At 41.2% G+C, this 26,868-nt stretch overlaps 1 protein-coding gene across 1 annotated transcript in view; it reads left to right on the plus strand.

Annotated features, from left to right (window-relative positions):
• The window catches only part of LOC149805750 (uncharacterized), an 87,438-nt gene that overhangs the window by 54,161 nt on the left and 6,409 nt on the right, over positions 1–26,868 (plus strand). The window contains exons 12-15 of the mRNA XM_089950422.1: positions 1,311–1,397; positions 2,168–2,276; positions 25,720–25,862; positions 26,269–26,669. Coding sequence (XP_089806548.1) covers positions 1,311–1,397; positions 2,168–2,276; positions 25,720–25,862; positions 26,269–26,669 — 740 coding nt within the window. The remainder of the gene's footprint in view (positions 1–1,310; positions 1,398–2,167; positions 2,277–25,719; positions 25,863–26,268; positions 26,670–26,868) is intronic.

Raw genomic sequence — 26,868 nt, forward strand, 5'->3', positions numbered from 1 at the left:
CCAGTAGTCTATGACAATATCGTAAAAACAAGTCTGAAGGCTGCATTTCCCTTGAAAATGTCAATATTCAAACCCTGAAGGAGTATGGTATATATTTTCATAGTTTCATTTACTATTTAATTTATTAATTTTTTCTCTCTTTGACAAAGCTCTTCAGCTAAACAGGGGGCAATAAGGTGAATACCATGAGTGCAAGAAGAAAAATGCGAGAGAATAAATATGCATCTCTCTCTCTGTATCTTTCTTCCCCTCCCCCCCCCCCCAAAAAAATATGAAAATGTGGGAGAAGCATTTTAGCATCAATGATACAATTTCCCTATTGCTGGTAATCTGAAATAGCATACATTAATACTTTTAATATTTATGAAACCAGAAGTTATTATAGTTTTATTACACACAGCATCGCTAATTTTATCATATCTGTAATTCAATAAATTTTCAGGTCAGCGTCATTATAAGTAGTTAAAAATACATAATACATTTAAAATACCTTGTGTGAAACAAATTAGATACTTTTAGTTACATTCAGCCATTATTTCGCTTTTTTTAAACACGTGGTTTTATCTACCATTTTCTGCAAAAAATATCAACTGTATAAAACGCATATAAATCTGTTTAAAAGCTGGGTTCTTTTAATTGGTACCAACTAAATTATGCAATTCTACTAACATAATATCTAGAAGATTTAAGCAACCGCCAGTTAAACAAAATATTAGATCCAGGATGGAAAAAAATGTAATTGACAATTGTACATGGCGCACAAATCTCATTTCTGACCTACATGCTTCCGTCATTATTTTACAGTCTTTTGTTCTAGCCATTTGCACCTTGCGTGATCTGTCTCAGGATGAAGCTTTAAAAGTAGCAACGTTCAACCTTGCTCATTTTATTTGTTACTTCATTGTTTCATCTATGAAAATATCTACCACAAACATCACGTAGATTCTGTGTAGTTATTACGCTCTTGTGTTTTGTTCTTGCTTCGTTGTGTAATCATCTTAGGGGTGGGATGAAGCTGGTGGGACGCCTCAGCTATTAGTAAAAAAAAAGATGTTATCAAAAGGATAAAAACTAAGTAGTTTTGCTAAATTGTGTATTTATTAAAAGGCGGGAAGGGGCTTTTAATGTGGCATGGGTTTATCATCAGATAAATACGGTATGTGAATCAATATTTCTGACTTCTCAAACGAGTGAGCCAGTATTTGTGAACGATATCAATGTTACCAGTCTTTAAGCAGATAAGCACATTTTTTGATGATTCCATTTTTTTCTTGCTAATGAATAAATATATTCCTGTTCAAATTCAACAGTTGTTCCAGAATGACCCAAATCGACATGAATTTGAAAAAGCCACTGCTAGTGTGGATTATTTGTACCATCGAGCCATCCCATACAGGGTGAGAATTATAGTTCCATGATATTCGTTATTTTCTTGTGTGTAATAATTGCCCACATGCAAACAAGTTAAAGCAGATCTGTTGTAATACTGTATTTTGGCAGATCACAGTCTAATAAAGCAAATCTGATTTAATGCTGTATTTTGGCAGATCACAGTCTAATAAAGCAGATCTGTTGTAATACTGTATTTTGGCAGATCACAGTCTAATATGTTCTGATATACCAGTGTGTCACGGGTCTATGCTGTTCACAGTTCGGTACGTGCTAGACACAAATCAGTATTATTTACACAGCAGATAGTTTTGCATGTTCATATTTACCCCGAGGTTCTTCGAGTGGACTATCTTATGATATAAAAAATGACCGTAAACTGCTTATTTTCATGTACAGTTTACCTGAAAATTGCGTATCTATATATCTTTCTGTTCATGGATAAAGATAGGTCAAAAACAGTTAAAGACAAGAATGCGTATCTAGTCTATGCATGTATATTTGGATTAGTGGTTATATGATTAGGTAGATGGATATACAGCCAGATATATGAATAATGTCACCTCCATATGAAGTTAATCCGTATGGAAAGGAAACGTATAAAAATTTTACATTTTATAATTATTTAAAATCTGTTAATTGAAACCAGTATTTCAGCAATACCCAGTGGTGATCTTCGTAGAGAAGGTTTAAATGTTCCATTATTTACCGGTATATGTGTCTAGAAGATGTGTTTCTGTTCACAATTATTATTATTATTATTATTATTATTACACAGAATGAAGCGGGGAAGACGCTAATGGAGATAAACCTCCAGAGACGGGACACAGACAATGTTGTTTTTAGTTACGATCCGACACGGGATCTGCAAGATCGGCAAGTTTCAAGTAAGTTTAGTTTCATATAATTTCACATTTTCTGGGCTGCATACATTAGTAGTAGAGTGGGGCGATCTAGATCCAGAGAGGATTCCCATGCTGAGCACGGTAAAAGTTTACAGATCCAAACGGGAATTTAAAGTGGGAAAGGCAATCTTGACCCAAACGAAAATTTAACACGGTAATAAGAGTTTGGGGAATAAAGGAGGTTTAACATGGTGATGGCAGACTGGGGACAACCTTGTAATCTAATATTCATCACCTAGTTTAACATGGTGATTGCAGACTGGGGACAACCTTGTAATCTAATGTTCGTCACCTAGTTTAACATGGTGAAGGCAGAATGGGGACAACCTTGTAATCTAATATTCATCACCTAGTTTAATATGGTAATGGCAGACTGGGGACAACTTATAATCTAATATTCATCACCTAGTTTAACATGGTGATGGCAGACTGGGGACAACCTTATAATCTAATTTTCATCACCTAGTTTAACATAGTGATGGCAGACTGGGGACAACCTTATAATCTAATATTCATGACCTAGTTTAACATGGTGATTGCAGACTGGGGACAACCTTGTAATCTAATATTCATCACCTAGTTAACTACTAGCTAATACTTAGTTATTTACAATCCAACATACAGTGTGCTGTGACCAAACACTCACACCTACTATCATTGAAAAGGATATGATGCAAAAGAAGGCGTATCTGAAATCACACACAAGAAGGTTCGAGTACTAACACACATACTATACTTACAGACAAATATCACATGTCAGATAGTAGGAATGTTTATATACACACTATACCCACATACACACTAGCACACTCCTTTGTTGCTGCCTTGATCTGGAATCAAATCAAATCCACAAAAAGCATATTATCCTGAATAATCGTCATACGAAATACTGTGTTCGCATCACTGTCCCTACCCATTTTGTTTGTAAAAATACCATCAAATTGATATTTTTCATAACCCCAGTGGAGCAAAAAAAAGATTGAAGTACACTGCGGTTTCTTTTTACTTATTATTTCTTCTTATTGTAGCACAAGGGGAAATCAGCATTAGGTTAGCAATTTGTATGAATCTAAAGTAACAAAGATAAATTCTGTAAATGTTCATAGTTTATATAATTTATAAATTCTATATGAAGGTTAAGGGGAGGGAGTAGAAGTAGTGAATGGGGATGGTATAGGGTCTATGGGACTTATCATTAAAAATACCCTTGGGAACATATAGGGTCTATGTAAATTTAACATGGAGAAAAATCGTGGGAACATATAGGGTCTATGGGAATTAACATGGCCAAAAACCCTGGGACAATATAGGGTCTATGTAAATTTAACATGGCCAAAAAACCCCTGGGACTGTATAGGGTCTATGTAAAATTGAAATAGGGAGGGTCTCTATTTTTTTTTAAAAAAAATAAAAAATAAAATAAAAAATAAAATAAAAAAGGGGTAGGCAATTCAAAGGCTATCTCTTTTCGAGAAATATGGGGGCCCTGAAAAGGGCCTTTGGGTTTTCTTCTTCTTCTAATTTCTTCTTTTCTCCACCAAGTTCTTATTTTATCTCCTACACTCTTCTTCTCTTTCTTTTTTTTCTTCTCCTCCTCTTCTTTCTTCTTCTCTTCCTCCTCTTCTTTCTTCCTCTTTTCATTTTCTTCTTCTTTTTCAATGTTTTCGTTCCATTTGCGTATTCTTATTCTTTCCTCTTCATCCTCCTTCTCCTCCTTTATCTCTTTCATGACACCACTAATCTTGTCCTTTGCTTTTCTTAAGTTATTAATTTCCATCTTTACACGATGGGGACTATAGGAATAATGGTCTTCAACGAGTCTTATTAGCATCTGTTCCATTATTCCTAAGTTGTCTAAAACGTCTTGCAAGGTTTGTATTTTGTCCATTTGGTTTGACGCCATCTTCTTTTTATTCTTTGCAGAATGGTTTGAACAACGAACACTGTGGGTTCTTATAGTGAAAGCGCGGACGTGAAGGAAAACATCCCCCTAATAACATAAAATTGATCTTACCTAGATCATGACCTAACATCGCGCGTACGTGAAGGAAAACATCCCCCTACTTTCTCATTTCATATAACCACAACTATACTCTCTACATACGCTAAGAATCAATAAATAAACCCATAATCTACTATTCACACAAACTTACTTCACCATTTACAAACACAAACCTACTTCAACATTTACAAACACAAACACACACACACACACAATCACATACACTTTCACTATTAAAAAAGAGTTAGTGTTTATTTTCACACTACTCTACCTACACACATTGGCAAATCGATCGTTATTTCTTTTCTAGAGTATTGGGTAGCCCTGAAAAGGGCTGTTGTTTTTTTAAAACTCCAGATGCACCTATCTAATGGTTGCACCTTCCTGGCCTTGCGCCACACACGCATCTTCTTCCCCAGTCTTCTTTCACCTTTTTTCTGGGGAGCGCAGAGGGAGGATGATTCGCTTCAACACCCCAATCCTCTGTCTCGGGAATATTGAACGACATCCTCTCTTCTCTTTTCTTTTTCTCTTCTTCCCTCTCTCTTCTCTCCTCCTCTTCTTTCTTCATTCTTGCTTCTTCTACGATAGCCTCCGCTGATAGTTCGTTTACTATGCGCCTGGCATATTCCAGGTGCATCTGGAGTTCTAACAGTTTCACTATTCTGCTATTCATTCTTGTGTTGATCAATCAACAAGGGTAGCTGGACTGCCGAGCGAGTTTCAATTTATACTGAAAGCGCGGACGTGATGGAAAACATCCCCCTAAAAACATAAAATTCATCTTACCTAGATCATGACCAAAAAAAAAAACAACAACAACGCGCGGACCTAAAAGAAACACTCACTCACTTTTTATGCTACCCATCACTATTTTAAAATTTTTTATAAATCACTTCAATAGACTATTTACATACGCAAAGCAATCCAATTTAACCCCAAATATACACCTCAAACACCAAAAAGACATTATTTTAATCTACTATCCATACCAACTTACTTAATCACTTACAAACACAAACACACAAACACATACCCTGACATTTTTTTTAAAAAAGAGTTAGTGTTTATTTTCACACTACTCTACCTACACACATTGGCAAATGGATCGTTATTTCTTTTCTAGAGTATTGGGTAGCCCTGAAAAGGGCTGTTTTTTTGTTTTGCTATGGCATTCTTTTTTAGTTTCTAAGAATGCGATGTCCTCTGAGGATAGACTTTCTGGCGATAGGTCTGCTTCTTCGGAAAGAGAAGAAGAACTCTTTGGTGTCGATACGGCAATCGACAAAGCCTCTGTCAGCTTCAGGTTGCTGCTGTTGTTGCTGCTGTTGCTGCTGTTGCTGCTGTCTCTGAAGTCTGTACTTCTCTGTCCATTCTTCTTTCTCCCTGTTCATTTCTTCTCTGAAGAGCTCTTCTATCAGGTCTTCAGTGATTTTTAACATTCTCACATTCTCTATTTCTTCTGGCTTCGGTATCAGACTGTGTCTGACCCTATGCAAATTCACGTAGGCTTCGTTGAGCTTAGCTAGTTTGGAGCACATCTTCGTAGGAGGATGAGTCAACAATGGATGGTTAGACTGGGAACAAACCGGTTCTTAAAGTCAAAGCGCGGACGTGAAGGAAAACATCCCCCACACGGTTTTTCGAGCCGCAACGTTCATGAGAGGGATAGTAAGAAATGAAAGAGCATCAATCCAACATTCTTATAGCTAAACAAAAGACAAAAGCATTTTTTCAAAACACAACATTTTTTATTCAAAAATCACTTAACACTAAACAACAACTCTAACATTTTTAACAATAATCCAACACTATAACATCAAACAATTTTTTTCAAATCACAAACATTTTTTTTTCTCATTTTACAACCTACTTTAAACAGGGCTGACAGCGTTGTGAATGAAATTGTGATTTCCACTGTTGGAAATCATTAGGCCATTGATGGACACTACGTTTCCTAGTTTGAGACAAAAGATAAGCATAATGGTCACAAAACCATCGATCTGCTTTCACATCGTTTCTAGCAGAAGAACGAGGATCGAAATGAGTCACTAAATGTTCTAAGGAATAGCCCAGGCTGCGATGATGCAGAAAATACACACAGTACTGTCCACACACCAAGGAATCTGTGCCTTGTAATTTCACATTATTGAATCGGGTGGTTTGAGCATTTCTTCTCATAAAGTCGATGATATCGTCTTCCAAAGGGGGCAATCCGTACGAATCGAAATATTCCACACATCCTTCTTGAGGAAAGTAGACGGCTACCCAGTGGGTTCCTGGGAGATGACTGTCGTCCGTGTTGATCACGTAAGCTTGATGGTCTTTAGGTTTGCGATTAGGGAGTTCATCTTTAGCACAGACGACAGGATTCCAAGAAGCCGTATACGAACTGTGGTTCAAAAGGTAATAAAGTTCCCAGGTATCCATTATTTTGTGTTTTCTTCTTCACAGGTAATAATAAGTCGTCAATTCGATCCTGACTTTTTGCTTGAAAATGTCTGACGAATAAACGGTTATTCGTTCTGTTTCCTCACTCTGATTCAGGAGAGCTTCGATACGATGGATCTCTTGAGTGGTTAATGGTGGACAAGAATGTTCACGCAAGTCTTTATACCACTGGTGCAACACGTCTTTGTTCGAGATGAGACTCCAAGCTTCGTCCAGATACTCGTCCAATTTTTCTTCTTGACTTAACATCAGGCATTTATCGTGTTGAATTTGACTGGGATGATCGTTTTGTCATCCATAGCAATTTTTCTTGATCAATTCCGTCATTTTATCGACCAAGTGTTTGGCAAAACAGGAGACTAAAAGAGCTTCTTGTTCTGGCCATCTCGACTTCATCATGATCACTTCTTCTTTTTCCACAGTCTCCTCACATTTCATGTCCAAAGTTTCTCCACTAGGTAAAGAGGGATAACAATCTTCCATGACTTCTAGTAATCTAGAATAACTTCTCTCAAACTGTTGATTTCTATGGTATTATCGAATTCTGCATACAGGATGACGTTCACTGTGTTCCCTGCATCCAGTGGACTCGCAAACTGAATTTCCACACGAATCTGGCCGGATTTTATAGGGTGGAAATGTCCCTCGTCGCTGCCTTGGTCTGGAGTGAAATCGAAAGCCCACAAAGCGTAGCCTCCTGCATAATCGTCGTACGTAATGCTGTGACTGGTGTTGGTTCCTAACTGTCCGGTAGCTTCGTACAGGGACAAGTACGATCTCAAATAATTCTTTGCGGCACCAAAGTTAGGCTCAAAGGGTCGGGTACACAAGGTCTTGCCATCGCGACTGACTTCAATCTTGGACACATTGTAATGATTAAAGTAGAAAGGATTTTCATTGTAGGCTCCATTGAAAGCTGAATTCTTGACGATACCAACAATCAAACGCTTGGGTAACTGTCCTTGGAACAGATGATCTTCGATCATGGATCGCTGTCCAGCAGGAATGGTGAAGGTTTTCACTTCCACGCGACGTATTGGATACTTGGCGGTCGTTCTGCTCAACGTCTGACTGATGTCGTTACCTACTTTAGGCAACACTTCCACACGTCGCACGTAGAGTCTGGCTTCTTCGATTTTGGTTTTGTAAGTGGCATCAGCAGCAGCCATCAAATGGAAAGCGGCACTGCTCCAATTCAGTCTCAGGCGGATATCTACCCCGTTTAGCAAATACTTTTCTTGTAACCACATGTCCAAATGCAAGCGATCCGTTAGTTCTAAACTACGACTTCCAGCAATTTTCTTTTGTCGTTCTACAAATCCCGTTGGATTTGAAGCATCCCCAGCAAGTGTAATGCCGTTGAACTTAGTCGCCTGGTCAGGTTTCCATACCACGCAAGCATCCAGATGAGTGTTCTTGGCTTCTTTTCCGTACGTCAAGAGATTTTCCAGGTAGGCTCGATAAGGGTAAGTATCCATGTTGCTGCTGACCAGTTTGTTATTCAAGTACAAGTCCACTTCGCTGAACAAGGAATGCATGAAATTGTTGACGGGAGCTACTGCTTCATCAGCGTCTATGTTAGCGTTGGGTGGTTCGATCACTTTCACTTTCAAGTATAGGTAACTACTATTCAGATCGATGTAATCTTCGGGCTGTCCTTTGATTTCAAACTCGATGGGAGCGGAATCAGTCAATGAGGAGACGGGATGAAATTCCACCCACTGGGATTCTTGCATCGTCATCATGGTGGGGGGGGGGGGGCATGGCAAACAGATCCAGTTCCGTCTTGGAACAAGCGCAAGACTCTCGGTGCATCATTTTTTTTTGTTGCTGTGTCTCAATAATCGAAAACGTCTAAGTCTCGAACGGTCCTTCTTTTCTTGGCCTTTCTAGCTTGAAGTCTGGTAAAAGGGTGTTTTCTTCGTCGTCTCTTTCTGCCTTGTCCTTGCTGAATGCCTGATTCGGTAGCGTGCAGGACATTTATAGGTGTGTCTCGTCGGCCTAAAATGTCTTTACCCGTTTGCAGCAAGACATTTTTGCCTGCCCTCATGAAGGCTTCTTTAGGGTTTTGTTTGTCGATGATGACATTTTGGAGAAATTCTTTGCCTTGCGTCAGTGCCGCATCTTTCAAGGCGTGCAATCCGCGTGTCACCATCGGTTTCAACACCGGGGCCACCGAACGAAAGGCTGATTTTAACATGTCTCCTAAACCGTGTCCTCGCTGTCGTGCAACCCCTCGATACACTGGATACATGACTTACGAGTCGTGAGAGAACCGTTTTCGAAAATGGAGTTTCACCGTGACTTTTCCTTTGGTGAATGGAATATTTTGTCCCAAATCTCCTTTTATAGCAATGTTGACCGTGTCCAAATACGACTTGCTGACCGGCAAATAGTGAGGATGGACAAATTCGCGGTGGACGTGGTAAGTGTTTCCACCTTCCTCGTCAGCGACCGTGGCAGAATCCACTTTGAAAGGAATGACACGCAGTAACGGTACGGAGGTGTGTCCCACCACGTTATACTCCACCACATCGGAGTACACAAACATCAAATTCAGTCCTTGGTTCAGTTCTACCGGGGCACGAACAAATTTGCTAAAAGAATCGTTGTCGTAAATAACTGCTGATTCGCCTTTTTGTTGTTCTACTTTCTTCCTCAGTTCCATGTCTCCGCCCAACATGTCAAACAATTCATGACAAAATAAAATGGACACGATTTTAGTCCCGTCAAATTTCATCAAGAAGCGACGAGCTGATTTGTGGTATTCCAGGGTGACACTTTTTTTGACACTTTCCAAAGCTTTCAGAAACACGACATTAAACCTGGAGGCAATGGTGCTCACCAAATGTTGACCACTAAAATAATAGCCTGGGGGAATGAACAAGTGATAGGTGGTGTACTTTTGATTTTTTGTGCCAGGGGTTTTCTTGTCATATTTGCCATGGGTATCCAAGTACTGTTGCAATTGTTCGTCATAAACTTCCACATGAAAAAAGTTTTGATTGGGAAGGACATTGAGGACTTGGGTCGGGTGAATGATTTCTACTAAAGCCACTTCCCAATGGGCTTCGTGATCTAAGGGAATGGCCTGAGGTAATTTGGCCGTGTAACAGCACAACGTGTTGTGGGGAAACACCTCCATGGAACTGTCACTGGGTAAGGTTAAGTAAAATTGGTTTTCGTGACTCATAATTCCAGAGTTCTGTGGCTGTCCGAGGGGTTATTAATGGACGTCAGAGGCGTGTCTCCGTCTAAAATGGGGTTCTGATTGTGGTTGGAGTGGTGACTGACACTGGCACTGGACACAAGGTTCCCGTGGTTCCCGTTCGAGGAGAATTTCAGGGAGGGATTGGGAAGCAGGTAACCGATGCAACTGCTCAATAAAATGGTCCACAATTGTTTGTCTCCTTGTTGCAAACTCAGATTGGCGATGGTTGCCCCGATGACACAATACACCACGAAGATTTGGCAGAAAAAGACGATTTGCGTTTTAGGCACACGTTCTCCACACCACACCCACAAGGGTTGTTTTTGTAAATCTTGCACAGAAGAACTGGGTGAAGAAGGAGTGGTCGACGTAGCTGCGTCAGATGTGTGAAAGGGCATGATGGTCACTTCTTTTTATAGTCGATGACTTGCGAAGCGTCGATCCAAGAATCGAAACTGGGTGGATATCCTTTCCAACGTACTTTGACTTCTTTGACACGTCGTTTGCCCACTTTACGGGTTCTGCGTTCGAGAATGCTTTCGATGTCGTACACGTCGTCTTCTTTTTTGGTGACACGTTGTAACTCGGGCAAATAAAACGTTCCTTTGAGCACTTCTCCGTTCATGTCTTCCAATTTATAGACGGCAGGATGACGGCCATGCACTCGTCCAGTGACGCGAAACAATTCGGTCGTCCAGTTAGGTAAGTAACCTTTGTCGAAAGTGCGTTTGGTTTTGCCAATGCGCACCCAATCTCCTACGGCCAACACTCCACTTTTCTTGGGGACAGCCCTCGTCGGGGACGTACCGAACAGACGCTCAAACACCAGCACTTCGTTGTCGGGAGTCACGTCTTGCGGGGCACGTCCGATGCTTCGATGGTAAGATTGGTTGTACGCTTGCACCAGGTGCGGTAAGATGTCGATGTACTTCAGAGTGTGGTGATGCGTAAAATATTTCCACATGCGTTCTTTCAAAGTGCGTTGAAAACGTTCCACGATGCTGGCTTTGGTTTCGGGATTCTCGGTGGTAAAAAAATGAATGTCACGTTTCTTTAATTCTTTTTGGAAAGCTTGGTTCAGAAATTCGGTGCCTTTGTCCGTTTGCCATCGAAGAGGGTGACGACCGCTTTGTTTCAACACCCGTTGCAGGGCTCGCACTAACTCGCTGCTCGATTTGGAAGTCAAGGGCACGACCCAGGCAAATTTGGAAAAGACGTCGATGACACAAAACAAATATTTGTAGCCACGATTGTAGCTGGCCAAATGAGAGACATCGGCTAAATCGGCTTGCCATTGATGATCGATGCCTTCCACTCGGGTGCGACTTCTGGCAAACTTGCGTCGAATGGGTTTGTGTAAAGTGTAGGTAGCTTGTTCTTGTAACCATCGTTGCACTTGAGGTAAACGGAGACTTTTCAGTTGCGTTTTGGCAGCACGATACAATTTTTGAACTCCTGCGTAACCTGCAGGATGGGAGGGATCGTAGTAAATGCTGGCTAAGACTTTTTCCATTTTTTGTGTTGGTTGGTGTGTTAATAAGACACCCACTCTTGGAGGATGCTACTCTTTTTCTCTTGCGGTACTTTCTTGGATTGCAATGCTTTGCGTGTGCAGCCGGCAATAGGTGTCGAAGAGGAGAAGGATGTCTGAGCGGGGGATATCGGTTCTTGTTTCACTTCTGTCTTCACTTCTGTCTTCACTTTCTTTTTCTCTTGTGAGGAAGAAGGGGTGGCCATCATCTTATTAATCCATCCAATTCTGGAGGTAGGTGGTGTTGTTAACTTGCGTACTTTTTCTGGTGGAGTTTGAAACCCTTCCTCTTCTTCTCCTTTTTCTGTCTTGGTCACGGGTACTGGTGGTACTGGTGCTGGTACTGGTGATGGTGCTGGACTTTTCATCAAGGTCTTAAAATCTTTCAAAGTGGGTAGAGCTGTTTCGTCTAAAGCTTTCTGGTGAAAGAGTTGCAGTCGTTGCAAGAGTTGACCGTACTTTTGCGATTTTTCTGTTTCGGACAAATCTTGGCGATCCATCAAGGACTGCAATTCGTGTTGTAACTGGGACATCTCGCTCAAATTGGGATTGGGAGGTAAATGCGGGGTGCGTTGTTCTTGCCACCGATGGTATTCCATCCATCGTTTGTAAGGCACTAAAGCTAGTTTTCGTCCTTCCATGGGGTTGTCAGGGGTCGATTCTGAGATCTTGGGACTTTCGAAGGCCTTTTTATCTTCCTCCCACCAGTCCTCCCAACATGGTTCCCAAGACTCCTTTCAGTATGGGGCCTAGCAAGAGAGGCAAAATGCCTCCACGTTGCACTAACATCTTCTTTTTTTGACGAATGGGAATTTTCTTTCGAACCATTTGGCGAAGAACGTGACGATGTTTTCTTAAGCATTGTTTCTGGTGTTTGGACAAAGGGATCGTGCCTTTCAAAACGTTCAAACAACATTCGCACACGGTATCGATGACCTCTTTGGAGGCCGTTTGAATGAGTTTTTTTCGTAGGGGTGGAGAAGCTTTGGACAGGACAGATAACAGGTCCCCATGTTTGGCTAAACGTGGTGGCAGTCCTTTCCTTTTCTTTCCTTGGGGTTTTCTGGAGGGTGACATCTTTGAGTCTTTAGGAGCACCTAAAAAACATTGATACCCTACTCGGTCACAGGCCTTTTTTATACTGGAACGCGTCGCCACTGATTGTCTTTACGGCGTATCAGTTTGAGGACAGGCATGACACGTCGTGCAGGGGTACGTAACGGACTAAATCGAGCCAGTTCTTGCTTGGACAAATCCAGTAAACTTTGTAACATGCCCGATCTTTCATGGACTTTGATTTTGGGAGAAGGTACTTTGTGAGCAGCAGCCACTGCCACTAAATTGGAGGGTCCTGCCACTGGGGAAGTTCTTTTGGGGGTCATCAACGGAGAAGTTCTTGGTGTGATCAACGTCTCCAAGTACTCTTCAGTTCCTGGTGACATCAACGGAGAAGTGGATAAACGTGAGGCTGCCGGAGACGCAGCCACCGCTGTGGCAGGTCGTGGTTTGCGAGTGTAAGGTTGCGTCCTGGCCGAAGTGCCTCTCTTGCGACTAGTTTTCTTCTGTGGACTTTTCTTTTTCTGAGGACTTTTTCTCTGTTTCTTTTTCTGGGGGCTTCTTTTCTTTTTCCGGGGTGGTGGTGTCTGGTAAGAGGAGGGTCCTGCCACTGGAGAAGTTATTCTTCTTGGGGACCTGGTCTTTTTCTTTTTCTTCTTGGGGCTTCGTTGGACTTTTGTCTTGGGGATAACTTTGGGGGCATTAGGATCCCATCTTAAGAGTGAGCGAATGATGACCCCTCCTAGAGTACCGCTCCCTCCAGGTTTCAAAATGATTTGTTTTTTGGTTTGAGTGTCGATGCGGGGATCAGCCAGTTGGACCAAAGCGACTTTGTTTCGATCGAAAAAGCGTTTGGTTTGATGAGGAATCTGAATGATTCCTTGGAGTAATTGACGTGCCGTCACCGTGAACCATCGTAAGACTTCTTTGAGACTAGCTTCTAAGACACGAGCTCGTGTTTGTGGATCTTTTTCTCGACTGATGCCATACAAGGCACGAATCAATTTGACGGGAAGATGCGACTGAAGGGACGTCATGTTCACACTGTGTGAGACAGACGAAAAAGGGTCTGAGGTTTTTATAGATTTTTTCATGGGGAGTGAAATGAAGTCGAGGACGGAGACGTGTACAGGACAGGCCCTCCGTCTTGGCACCAGTGGTGAAACAAGTGGGTACGAAATCGCAAATCCTCGGGAGTCGTAGGTTTCAAATCGACGAGTAAATAGGCGTGTGGCGTTTGAGTGGCATCGTCGTACGCCTGAGTCAGCCAAGGCGTTCCTAACTGTTTGGCTAAGACTTGCACTTGCGATTTATCTCGAGGGCTTTTAAACAAGACCACGTAATGTGCATTGAGACTGATGGTGCGATGGGCTTTACTTTGTTGAAACAAATTTTGGGTGATGTAAACGACACTGGCATTACGGTGATGCCCTTTGCGCGTAAACCACAATTTAATTTCTTCTTCGTCTTCTCCTAACATGTCGTCGAAAATGACCAAATGGGTTTGACGGGAGTCAGAGACGATGCCGTCATCTTCTTTAGGAATGCCTTCCACAAACACGATGGAATCGCCTTGACTTTCTCGCAAGAGGCTGTACGCCGATTGCCACTCTTTGTAACACCACACGATCCGTTGAGGGGGCCGATCGATCAAATGATGTTTATGTTCGATCAAACGTTTGACGAATTCGGTTTTGCCAGAACCGCTAGGTCCAGCAATGAGCATGTTAAAGGGATGGCGAAGATACAAAGCCTCCCAACTGGCACGATCTAAGTGTTCGTCAATGACTTTGACAGTAGAGGAAGAGGGAGCAGAGACAGCAGAGGTAGCCATGGTGTGAGAAATGTCACTTGTGACACGAAAACAAACAAGACAAGAGTTTATATACTTTTTTCAGAACACGTTTATTGAATGTTTTTTTCAAACATGAATACGAAAGACAAAAATACATAAAAGCCAAAGGCTTAAGTACAAGGATAAAAGGAACATGATAACGATGAACGTGGAATAAATACAAGTGTCTGTACAACATGTTTTGGGTAATGTTCTAACCAGTTCTATAGTAGTGGGTAAGGTCACACAAGTGTCCTCCCGAAAGGGTCTTTCAGGTCTGTCCACGACAGTCCTGTCCTGGGTGACGGGTTCTTCTGGCACCGTCACTAACACGGGTTGAAAAGTAACTTTTTTCCTTGAACAACTCTCGTGCATACTGGGCCACTTCTTGGGTCCAAGCCTCAAAACCCCATTCTTTCCAGGCACGGACATCTGTCCAATGGGGATGTAAGTCACAAGCTACACACACATCGTCATACACGTCTTGGGTAGCTAAAAGTTGACGAATCTTTTTTTCCTGTTGAGGTCGAGAAGTATCCAGATGAAAACGCAAGGCTTTGAGCAAAAGGAGTTTTTCGTGACCATTTAAGGCCATTGAGGTGGTAAGTACTGATCGTAAAGAGTCCACAAAGAATCGGCTGGTAAACGAAATCCCAAAAAACAAGTCACTAAGACACACACCACTTGTCGTCCCAAATTGAATGGATACAGTTCTTGTAATAATTGATGGTAATGATCCACGGTTTGAATATGGTCATTGAGTTCCTTCCACGGAATCTGTTGGATGACATGTGACATAAACCGTGGCATGGCAGCCTGTTTTTATATTCTCTTTTTTTTGGATGCAATACACGTACTTTCTAGCCAGAGATCTTCGTTCTCCAGTAGGGAATCTAAATCTTGCATACTGTAACCGAAACGTCAGAGTTCGTTTAGAAGTTTCCTCTTCCGCTAAGCAGATTCCACGTAACAAATGTTGGTAATCCTTTACCTTGTCTTCCTCAATGTATTGCTGTAGGTGAATCTCGAAGTAACCATAATTATGAACATGTCGATCATTAGCGACCTCAAAGCTTTGAACAATGTCTGACCATTGAAAGAATTTCTGACGAATCAGTTCTCTTATACCATTCAGGTACCAGTGGTTAAAGATCTGGTGACGTAACGGATGCAATTGTTCTTTACGTTTGACTTGTATTTTGACCAGCTCTCGGTAAATCCTTTCTCTCAACTCCACAGGCAAAGGAAGAATGTTCTCTTGTAAAGTATTCATGAATAGGTCAGTCCATACAATTCACAAAAGTAATCCACATAGTGAGTAATTTCTGACCACTGCCATTCAGGGTAACGTCCAAGAATGTCACTGAACTCTTTTGATGTAAACGGTCTAAAGCGATACAATAGGAGGAATGCACCCTTGACCCAAAGAAATCTAACACACTGGTTGACTTTTTTCACTTTCCTCTTATGAATTTCTCGACACAAAAGTTCTACAGTGACCCATTGAGATTTCACTCTGGCAAACCCCTGCCAAACTTCCTTGTAAATCTTCTCTTGTAGTTCTTTAGGTAATGATTCAATATCGTTTTTGAAATGAAGTTTAAATACTGGTCTCGGTGATGTCCAACATTTGACTCCTAACCAATCTGGTTTCTTCTTCGTCAACGACATGGTACGTTACTTCAATGTCTCGGTCCCACTAAGGGTAAGTAATGACAATTCGGTGACCATCGAGCATGTTCTACGTAGGCCGAATCTTGCGGTTCCCAGTGGTGAAGTGACACACCGCAACTGAAGCACTTGACTTTATCTCCTTCGCCCAAGTAGAAAAATCCGGCTCTGGCTAATTCTTCGGGGGTCGGTCCTCCCAGATACTTAGGCCATTTTCCTTTGAACGATTGAAGACGATTTTCAAAGTCGCAGTATTCCGACAAACGCACAGGAAACGAATATTCGTTTTTCACAGGTTCGTTTCGATGAGGGTTGGGTGACAGGAACAGGAGTTTGCTCAGGGCTGGATGACATCCGTAGGGGGGTAGACGTGAAGGTGAACATTCCCCTTTAAACCCGGTAAAATGTCTAAGAGGACGAGCGGCATCGCTTTCGCATCCCTCAGGTTTGACACGCACAGCATCACTTTCCATGACAGGGGCAGTGAGAACAAAGTTCCCATGATGCTTTACGGCATCGCTCAGGTCACAACGTACAGCATCGTACCCATCGCAAGGCTCACAATCGCACTCGTCTGCAAACTCCGTTACGCAATTACAATTGTAACCACATGGACAATCGCAGTTTCCTTCCGGACATTTTCCGTCGCAATGCATGGGTCTTATCCATCCAATATTAGTCACACTAGAGGAAGATACAACTTTTTTACAATCCCCAAACTGGAACGATGTCTCTTTCAAAGTATTCATCTTGTTCGCTCGGTCTTGGTAGTCACAATGAACTATCGATCTTGACCATAGCCCCCTTTTTATACTAGTCGCAATGCAGTCTCCAGCTTGTACATCTTTCCTTTTCTACGTTTTTTATGTCTTGTTTCGGAAGGTACCGTCTCTAAGGTACCGTCAACATTGTACCGTAGTGTGATGGGTGGAAAGGCCATAGAAAGGTAAGGGCAGTGCGGAGACCATCGAGTATGTTCCAGAATAGCTGAATCTTTATAGATACATAGATCCATTCGTAACTTCAGTCCGCAAGCGAAACACTGTACCTCGTATCCCAATCCTGACTCAGGTCCCAAGTAGACACATCCTGTTCTAGCTAAAACATGCGAAGAAGGAAATCCTTCCCTATCCGTAGGCCATTTCTGAAACGTGTCCAATCGACGGGCACAATCACAATAGTCAGGTAAGAAGACTGGAAAAAGGTAGGGTTTGAACTTGGAGTTCTCATCGGGTTTCTCACTCGATTCTTGCTGTGGCGAAGTCATCTTTCTGGTGGGTGGCTATCCTCTTACAACCAATGTTTTATACCAACGTGTCCATACGGTAAGGTGAAATGATTGGGAAGTCGAACTCGCTTCTGGTACACGATTTGATAAACTTTTTCCAAAGGTCGACTGACGATGTGGTGAGTGGGTAAACGTACAATCTTGTTCGGTTGGTAAGTGGTCACTTTAAAGTTTCCATCCTCTCCCGATTGCAAGGCTTCTTTCAATACCCCAAAGTTGACCACTCGACTGGTACGATAATTCAGAGTCAGTCCTTTCACTTTGCACGTCGTGTGCACTTCTCCTTGTTTGTCACGGTATTCGTAGCCGTAATTTTTGGGACCGCCACTGACGAAACTTAGAATCTTGTCGTCGGGATGCTCGTCTGTCCAGGCTCCTAAACGGTCTCCTTCGATGTTAGGGTGATGTTGAATCGGGTGATGGATGTAAATGCAGCTGTCCGTGTCAAAGTACAGGACGCGTTCCCCTAACAGTTCTAAAGCTTCGTACAATTTTAAGCGAGCATGAGCTGTCACGTAAGCCGCAATGATGACATTTCCAAAAGGGTCGTCTTGTACAAAGTCCAGATCTTCTTCGTAATTGACCAAGATCAAATTCTCTCGAACGACGTCCACGTGTTTCATGTATTTGGTTTTGTCGTGAATCATCTGGAAGTAGTGGGAAGGTTCTGTCAAATATTCCGTCTTGGGTAAACACGGTCGTTGTGCCATTTGACCCCACAAGCAATTTAACATCACTTTGGCAAACGATCGCCTGCCTTCGTTTTTCTCGATGTGGTCTAAAGTGATGCCTTCTTGTTCGTAGTATTTCTCTTTGAATTGTATTTGGTCTTCGGGAGTGTGACACCAGGAAGGATAGCCGCTGGCTTCTTGCTTCAGTTTCAAAAAGGCATCCACGTAGTCGGCGAAAATGCCTTTCTGCGTGGGGTCACCCTTGTGGTATTGTTGTGTCTTGGGAAAGTGGCAAATTTCGTACACTTCTAACAGTTGGTATCCCATGTCCAGAGCTTTGAACAATTCTACGCTGACCCAGGTTCCCGTCAAGGCCCGTTCTTCCTGGCTGTGATGGCAAGGTTGGTCTTGGTTGCACGTTTCGGCACAAGTACGACACAAGGGAAACATCAGTTTGCCTTGACAATGGTGAGGTAAGACGGGATGGTATAGGTTCGTGGGAGGCAAAACTTTACACTTGATCAAGCCTTCGTATTGTCGAATGTTTTTCAGGTCGATGTGTTCCGTCAGCAATTGCGGGTGCCCTGTAGGAAAGCGACAATATTTGCACACGTAGGGATACAGCGAACACACGTCCAAGTTTTTGATTTCTTCTCCTTTCTCTTCGTCGGCTTGGTACAGCAAACAGGTGGCATTGGTCCTTCCTCCGTACAAACTATCCCTCGGGTTCAGGGGGTCCATCAGCTTGTAACTTTCCACGAGGCGTTTAAACTCGGGATCGGTTTTCATACGGTGATCGTACTCGTGTTCCCACATTTCCACCACTTGGTATCCTTGCTGTTCTAACTTTAGGCGCCGCTGACAAGTGTCCTGGTACAAGTCTTCCATGGTTCGTTGCAAAAACTGATTTTTAGTGCCACGGTCAGGGTAACAGACGGGACATCCGTGAAATAAGCAACCGTTAAACTCGTACACGATCTTGGGGTTTTCTAAGTCCCAGCCATCGACCGAATACGTTCCGATGGTCTTTTCGCCCCCTCCGTTGCGGGCATGCTGAATCCACTTGTCTTCCTTGTCGCACAAGTAATGTAACCAACGTAGGGCTTTGACCGAGTATTGACGTTTGACAAAGTGGGTCGTTTGAGGACTGATGACAGCCACGGTGTTTTCAGGCATGAATCGTTGTCGATACACTAAGGAACACGCTTTGGCAATGGTGCAAGCTTCTTTCAAAGGATCGACCCCTCCGTGTTCCATGAACAGTTCTCGAAATTTTCCACAGCAACGTCGTAAAATGTCCACGTCGGAACGACAATACTTTAACATTTCTTCCTGAAAGTCGAAAGGGTCCGAGGCGTGAGCCTGGTACCAAGCGTAGAAAGCTTCTCGTTGTTCGGTACGCATGTTGTCGGGGTCGTAATAGTGAGCCTCGGGTAAATGGGGTAGAACGGCGTGTTGATTGGCTTCCGTATTGAAAAAGTGTGGAAAGTACCCTTTAGCCATTTCTGTCATTCCAAACGTTTTAGGCATTCGACTCAAAGGCATGGCCAAATAGCTCATCGAATCTTTAAACTGTACTTGTCCCACTTGCATGAAAATAATTTTGGCTCCGTTCAAAGTCACTTTAGGACGTTCGGTGCCTTGTTCCGTATAGTACCTCAAAAGAAACTGTCCATCGTATCCGGAGAAATTGTGAGCCATCACTGTGGCATGGTGATGACAATCTGCGTAACGTTCGATGTCCTCTTGGCTCCACGTCTTGTCGACGGGGTCTAAGACCCATTGGGCAAAATCGGCTAACGTGTTCGGTCCCCGAAAGATTTTTTCACGCCCTCCAGGAATCTTGCTGCAGTGAGGGCAATGACTGAAGATAGGTTCTTGAATGCACTTCTCGCACGCTCGATGAGCCACGCAGAAATTAGGAATGTGAATGCCAGTCTCTTGCATGCATTCGAAATCGAAAAAGATGAAATTGCCTTTCTTCTTGTGACCGTCATCTTTCTCTGGTGGGGGTTGGTATTTTTGCACGTAACATTGGTGTTCCAAGTCCACGATGTGGTGACAAATGTGACATTTTTTCATTCCTCGACATACGTGTGCCTTGGTACTATTGGTACGTATGACTTGTTCACACGTAGGGCACAATCTCAGGAGTTGACAAGCACATTTCTTCTGTGAACCTTGCGTTTTCAGATGTTGTTGGTAACAGGTAGAGCTGACAAACGTGCGCAGACAAGTTGAACAAGGCACTGGTTCTTCGCTCAGACAGGGTGGAGAGGCCAAACATCCTGAGCATTTCGATCCACAATGCTTGTGTTGCTCTCGATTATTATAACCATGGTCACATTTCTCACAGTAATAACCGTATCCCAGGAATCCAGTGATATTGGTAATGGTATCGAAATGTTCATCGTGATGATAAACATGAATGTATTTTCCGTCCTTAAAGTCTTGCCCTCGAAACAACAAAGACCCGCGCACTTCTTGAGGGTGCACTTTCAAGGTGTATCGTGGAGCTAGGGCATCTTGCAATTTTTGCATCTCAGGAATGCCACAGGGTGTGTCTTTGGACAGTCCAGCTTGTCGTAACAGGAGTTCTGCTTCACTTCGTTGTTTGGCTCGGTCCGATTGTCGAATGTTCTCCCAGTCTCTTTTCCATTCTACCGTGTCGTTCTTGTTGGCATAGGTTCGTCCCACCACGATGGCACGGGCTAAACACATCTGGTCATGAGGATTGTGAATTCGGACAAGGCTACGCTTAATGCTGCGAAGGTCGTTCACCAATAACATCTTTTTGCGTCCGGTCCCTTGAGGAGGAGAGACGTGGGTCATGTCCAATGTGGCTTTTCCATCGGTGATGTCAAACTGGTCATTAGATTGTTGCACGTGTTGAATCTTGTCCATGACTTTGGAAGCGGTCAATTCTGCAGGGGTGCTAAACTCGATCCAAACAGGGGATTTCAAACCGTCGTGTTGTATGGAAAGTCTCAAGCGATCGTCTTCTTTGGGTTGACATTGTCGCTTGAGTGCAGTGAGCAGAGAATCCCACACTCCGGTGATGAACCCTTCTGCTTTCTCTAACGGTACTTTGGACTTGAAATCTTTAAACTTCACCGTGTATTTGTAAGCCGTGGTTCTAAATTTTCTAGAGGAGCGCTTTTCCGTCTCTCGAATGGAATAGTATTTTTCAGGGTTGACTAATCGTGGTGAACTTGGTTTAGAGGTTTCAAATTCTGGTTCACTCATGTCCTCTTCAAAATCACTGGCATGAATTTGTGCCAAGATTTCAGCCCTGGTTCGAGGCGATAGATCACGTTTCTGCCTCTTACTTTCTTCTTCTTCTTCTTTCTTCTCGAATGAATGGGATCGTTTCATCTTGAAAGCAAAAAGTCAAATGACTCAAGTTCAAACACCATGAGCTACTTTATAGTCATAGCAGACCAGCGTATATAAAAGGGTGTGTGTCTTATCCTTTCACTATTCATTTCACTCTCAAGCCGAGCACAACGATGGAAGAGACTAACCAGATGGAACGTTTCGTCAGAGCTTTGCGAGGGGTCATTAGAAAATTCTCTTCAGACCAGCCTACGGACTACTCTCCTTCCTTTCGAGATAAAAGTCAAGATACTTGCTATATCTGTCAGAAGAAAGGGCATTGGTCTTCAGAGTGTCCAGACCGTCAAAAAAGAACAAAAACAGGGACTAAAAAAGACAAAAGTCAAGATACCTGTTATTATTGTAAAGAAAAAGGACATTGGTCTCCAGATTGCCCAAAAAAGAAACGAGGAGTCAGAAGAAAAGAAGGATTCTTCAGAAGAAGAGAGGGATTCTTCGGAAGAAGAGAGGGATTCTTCAGAGGAAGAAGAGGAAGAAAAAAGACAATTCTATTTACAAGAGGCAAAGAAACAGGAGAAGAAGAAAAGAAGAAGGGAAGAAAATGAGGAAAAGACGGTGAAGAAATTTGAAAAACAGAGAGACTAAACAAGGAGAAAGAAGAAGTCAATGAACTTTTTATTAAAGTGTTGTGTTGTGAATTGGATTGTAAAAAATGGATAAAAGAATAAATTAATGATATAAGGTAAGTGTCTTTGAGTTTTGATTTTAAAATAAGAACGTACACTCACGCACTCATACACAGACACGTACTATAAGGGTAAAATGGGTGGGGTTTATTTTTGAGTTATTGGCAAATCGAAATTGTATTTCTTTTCGAGAAATGTGGGTGGCCCTGAAAAGGGCCTTTTTTCTTCATGGTGAAGGGGTGAGTTTAAGCAATCAACTTTAACTGCCTTATGCCTTTGCCACGGCCAAGGCCTACTTCTGGACTGCGTAATGTTGATGATGATGATGATAATGATTGGGTTGAAATCACTAAGGGTGGTACGGTAGGCTTAGTCACAGGGTTGACGTGTTTAGCTCGGGAAGGTCGTATTCTCTTCGGTCGTGATAAAGAAGTCTGATACATTTGTTTCAGACTTCTTAACTCCGCTAAAATGTCCAACAGTACCGTGACCGTTTGATTTTCACCCTCTTGTTTCTTTGCTGCTACTTCTTCTTGCTGTTGTTGCTGTTGTTTTTTTCTTACCTCTTCTTCTTGTTGCTGTTGCTGTAGGAGAAAAGCCTGTTCCGCTTCCTTTTGTCGTTGTATAAATTTCTCCAATTCTTCTTTCTGTCTCTGTCTAAAATTCTCCACTTGCGGTAATGAAGAAGGTAACGAAGGTTCCGGAACAAATTCTTGCGAGGTAAGAAAATCCACAAAATCCCAGTTCACCTCTTCTGAAAGTAAGTCCGAGTTCCCTTGGGCAGTCTCCCCTGCTGGTGCACCCCATTGGATCGTTTTCTGAGTTTCCGTCATGTTGAATCACTGTCGCATAGATTGACTGCACACAAGCGCTAGCGAATCTATATAGACTACGTGACGTCACAGACTGCTCTCTTCGGATTGGATGCGAGCTGACTAAATTCTGTAACGCGTGTTCGGATTGGTGAATGAACTCAATCCGTTTCAATCCTTTCTGTCCCTATAAATAAGCGCAGTTCACTGCATTGATTCACCTATTCTCGGAGCCTCAACATGTGGACCGACGTTGAATCTTCAACCCTTGTGTCAACAATGATGTTCAGGACGGACATGCTCATGTATGTCCGATCCAAGTGGACCGTTGTCCACAGGACCAGCAGCAGCCTGTGGATAAGAAGAGTCTATATAGAGAGACAAGGTTGCCTCAAGAGGACTCTGATGTATGGCCCTGCTGTAAGACGAAGTTTGAGGACAAGAAGATGTCGCAAATGCCCTTTATGTTAAGGGCATATTAACATAAACCAAAGGCCCTTTTCAGGGCCCCCATATTTCTCGAAAAGAGATAGCCTTTGAATTGCCTACCCCTTTTTTATTTTATTTTTTATTTTATTTTTTATTTTTTTTAAAAAAAAATAGAGACCCTCCCTATTTCAATTTTACATAGACCCTATACAGTCCCAGGGGTTTTTTGGCCATGTTAAATTTACATAGACCCTATATTGTCCCAGGGTTTTTGGCCATGTTAATTCCCATAGACCCTATATGTTCCCACGATTTTTCTCCATGTTAAATTTACATAGACCCTATATGTTCCCAAGGGTATTTTTAATGATAAGTCCCATAGACCCTATACCATCCCCATTCACTACTAGTAGAAATGTTAGAGATCCTAAATTTGACAATTCTCACTGGCAACTGGTTGTACTTTTTACATAAGGGTAGCATATTTTTCATTTACCAGTTTCTGAAAACCAGAAATGATAATGAACGCAGTTATTCTGTCAGCCCATATTGTTCATAACCTTGGCTGCCAAAGACATGTGTAAAAAATAACAATGTAACAATCCCTACCATGGACTGTCAATCTTGGTTTTAGGCAAGGCCTGGAGTAAACAATTTTCACATCTGTCTCTATCAATGGTTTATTATCAAGTGGACGATATTCATGTCATGCTTCTTTTAAATGTGCGCTTATTATCCGCATTTTATACAATGTGTATCCCCAAAAAACTTAAATAAATCTTTCCCTGCTTTGAGTTGAATATGTTAAGAAAGCTTATTAGTCTAAATAGGTTTTTCTGGAAATATTTATAGTAAGTTCCTGCTTACATTCATCATAGCAATATGTTTCTATATTGCTTGACAATGATAAGTTTGGAATTCTTTTTCACCTTTACTTAATAAACCCCTACAAATACTGAATAGTTCAGAGGCCGCACGCAAATATGTTTTACTTTGTTATAATTAAATATATTTCGAAGAAACAAAATATTATTTCGTTATTTATAATTATTATACTTTATATAACAAAGTGAACATATTGTATATATATAATGCTTTGTAGAATAGATAATAAACATTTTAGTTTTTTTGAAATCACTATGGTGTAAAACCATATTTTTTCGATGACTATCCTATGCTTGATGATTAGCCTACCTCCTATTTTGTTTAATATTTATTTTTAAAATACCCAGATATTTAGCAAACATATCTCTTGCTGGCAATAAGCCAAGTCCTTACTTTTGAAACAAATATTATGTTATGTATATTTTATTTAATTTATAATTGATTTAATTTAATTATTTGTTTGCTAGTTTTAATTTTTTAAAATTCCACTACATGTTATTGTAATGTAACTTTATTTACTAGATTTGACATTGTCTAGAAATTCAGTTCAGTTCCGTTTGACCTGACTGTTTTTTTGTAAACAACTAATAATATAAACTTTGTATCTAATACTGACCTAGTTCCTGACCTTGTTTCAGAAACCAGTAAGAGTTGTAATAAACAACTTTTTTTGAATCTTTTAAAATTCTTTCTCAGAGTAAAATTCATAAAGTGGTTTTGAGGCCATACTTGGAGTTCATGACAAATAACATGAATTGTTACAAACTCTGGTTTTTCCAGAGGATGGACCCACATCTGGGCGTCTGTTTTGGTGTTTTGAGAAATAATCGGCATTCTTGCCATAACACTTGAGAAGTGAAAGTGTTTTATGTTTTGACCAGTTTTGGGGCTAATTGTTTTATTTTTCTTCAAAATATTTGGATTTCAAAAGATTATTTTACCCTCGAAATACTAGTGCTCTAAATTAATTCTTGGACAAGGACTGTCATTGAAATTTACATGGAATTCAAACACTGGAATATTATTTTCTGTGATTCAACAAAGAACTGTTGACACATCAGTACGACACTGACCACAGCATACATCATCTCCTTCCATTTTGTATTTCATCGGGTGTCGAACTCAGTATCATTAGGAAGTTTTATTACTAGAACTTCTATTTTTTAATTCTTTGATTATTTTTGGATTTGATTCGTAAAACCGTAAGTTCTTTTTTTGTCATTTTTAACTTGTTTTTCTAGGGAAATAAATTATTTGTTAAATTTTACAAAGCTTGTTGTTTTCACTCTTTTCTTATTACATTTTGTTAGAGCCTAAACACGTAACAATTAGATTAGACTGCTGGTTTTATAATGGGACAAGACTTTACCAATATTAGGCTAGACACCTGATTTTATATTGGACAAACAATTTAAAAATATTTTTAAAGTACTGGGGTTTCACAAAAGATACAAAAGATGAAAATTCACTACTACAAGGAAATTCATTCATTAAAAATACCTAAGAATAAAGAGATATATGTCCTTTGTTGTTAAAGAGAACAATATATGCTTTTATTGCAGCCAACCATTCAGACTTTACAGGCCCTCTGGTGGACTTGAAGTCAATGGAGCCCCCAAAGAGACCCAAAGCTGTGTATAAATATCTTGAGACAGATGAAGCTCTCCCTTACCCTGGACTGCAGAAAGACTACTCAGAGGCAAAGGTAACTGCCTTAATGTTCCCATTATAAGTCCAAACTTTATCATAAGCTCATTCTCTACTTTTACAAAAATTGAAGCAAACTTTCATTAAAGCCTTAATAATGATGAGCTGTGATCCAAATTATGTTTTAAATAAGTTTCATTACAGGTCCCCTGTGATGATCCTGTGAGATATACTGCCTATTTTTTGTATTGTCAAACAGCCAAATAATGTACATGAGCTATGCTCAGTTTGTACTGAAATCAATTTAGGTAGGAAGGACCGATTACATTTTTGGGATGCTGAATTCCTATTATTATTATTATTATTTTTATTCTTCTTCTTCTTATTATTATTATTAGTATTATCCAGTTAAAAGAGAATCATGGCAGTATAACAACATTTACACTGTCTTTACCATTTTTCAGCATAATTACTCTGGTTTCCTAATGGAAGGGAGTAATGCAGTGGATCGACGAAAATGGAAGAACTCTCAAACAAAGGAACGTTTGCATGATGGCCGAAGCACACATTTTACAGTTGGCTACTCTCCATGGGACTTCTGCTCAGAAACAGCGATGAAGTTCCGTGGAGAATCAATAAATGATCAAGCTGTGCCATATGCTGGTAAAGATGAGAATGTTCATCCAACAAAATTGTCCTACTTTTCCCATAGTGCCAATATACAGGACCTTCAGGCTGCAGATCCTTTCATTGCCAGTACACGAGAAAGCCTGCATGCCCGGATGAATTATGAACCTCCTGAATTTGAGCAGAGCAATACCACCTCAGTCACAATGGCAGATTATAAACCACTAGAAACAAGAAAGTTAGTATATGGAAGTGTGCTTCAAGATAAGAAATACTGATTTAGCAAAACTCTATCTTCAGTCATGTTATTTTTGGAGGTGGGGTGGGAAGCATCCTTTAATATAGGTAATATAAAGTTTATATATATATATATATATATATATATATATATATATATATGTAATGAGAGCATCTATTCTTCTAAACAATTTAGACTG

The sequence above is a fragment of the Sinohyriopsis cumingii genome, chromosome 2 (genome assembly GCF_028554795.1).
Source record: "Sinohyriopsis cumingii isolate HCF-2022 chromosome 2, ASM2855479v2, whole genome shotgun sequence".
Taxonomy (NCBI): domain Eukaryota; kingdom Metazoa; phylum Mollusca; class Bivalvia; order Unionida; family Unionidae; genus Sinohyriopsis; species Sinohyriopsis cumingii.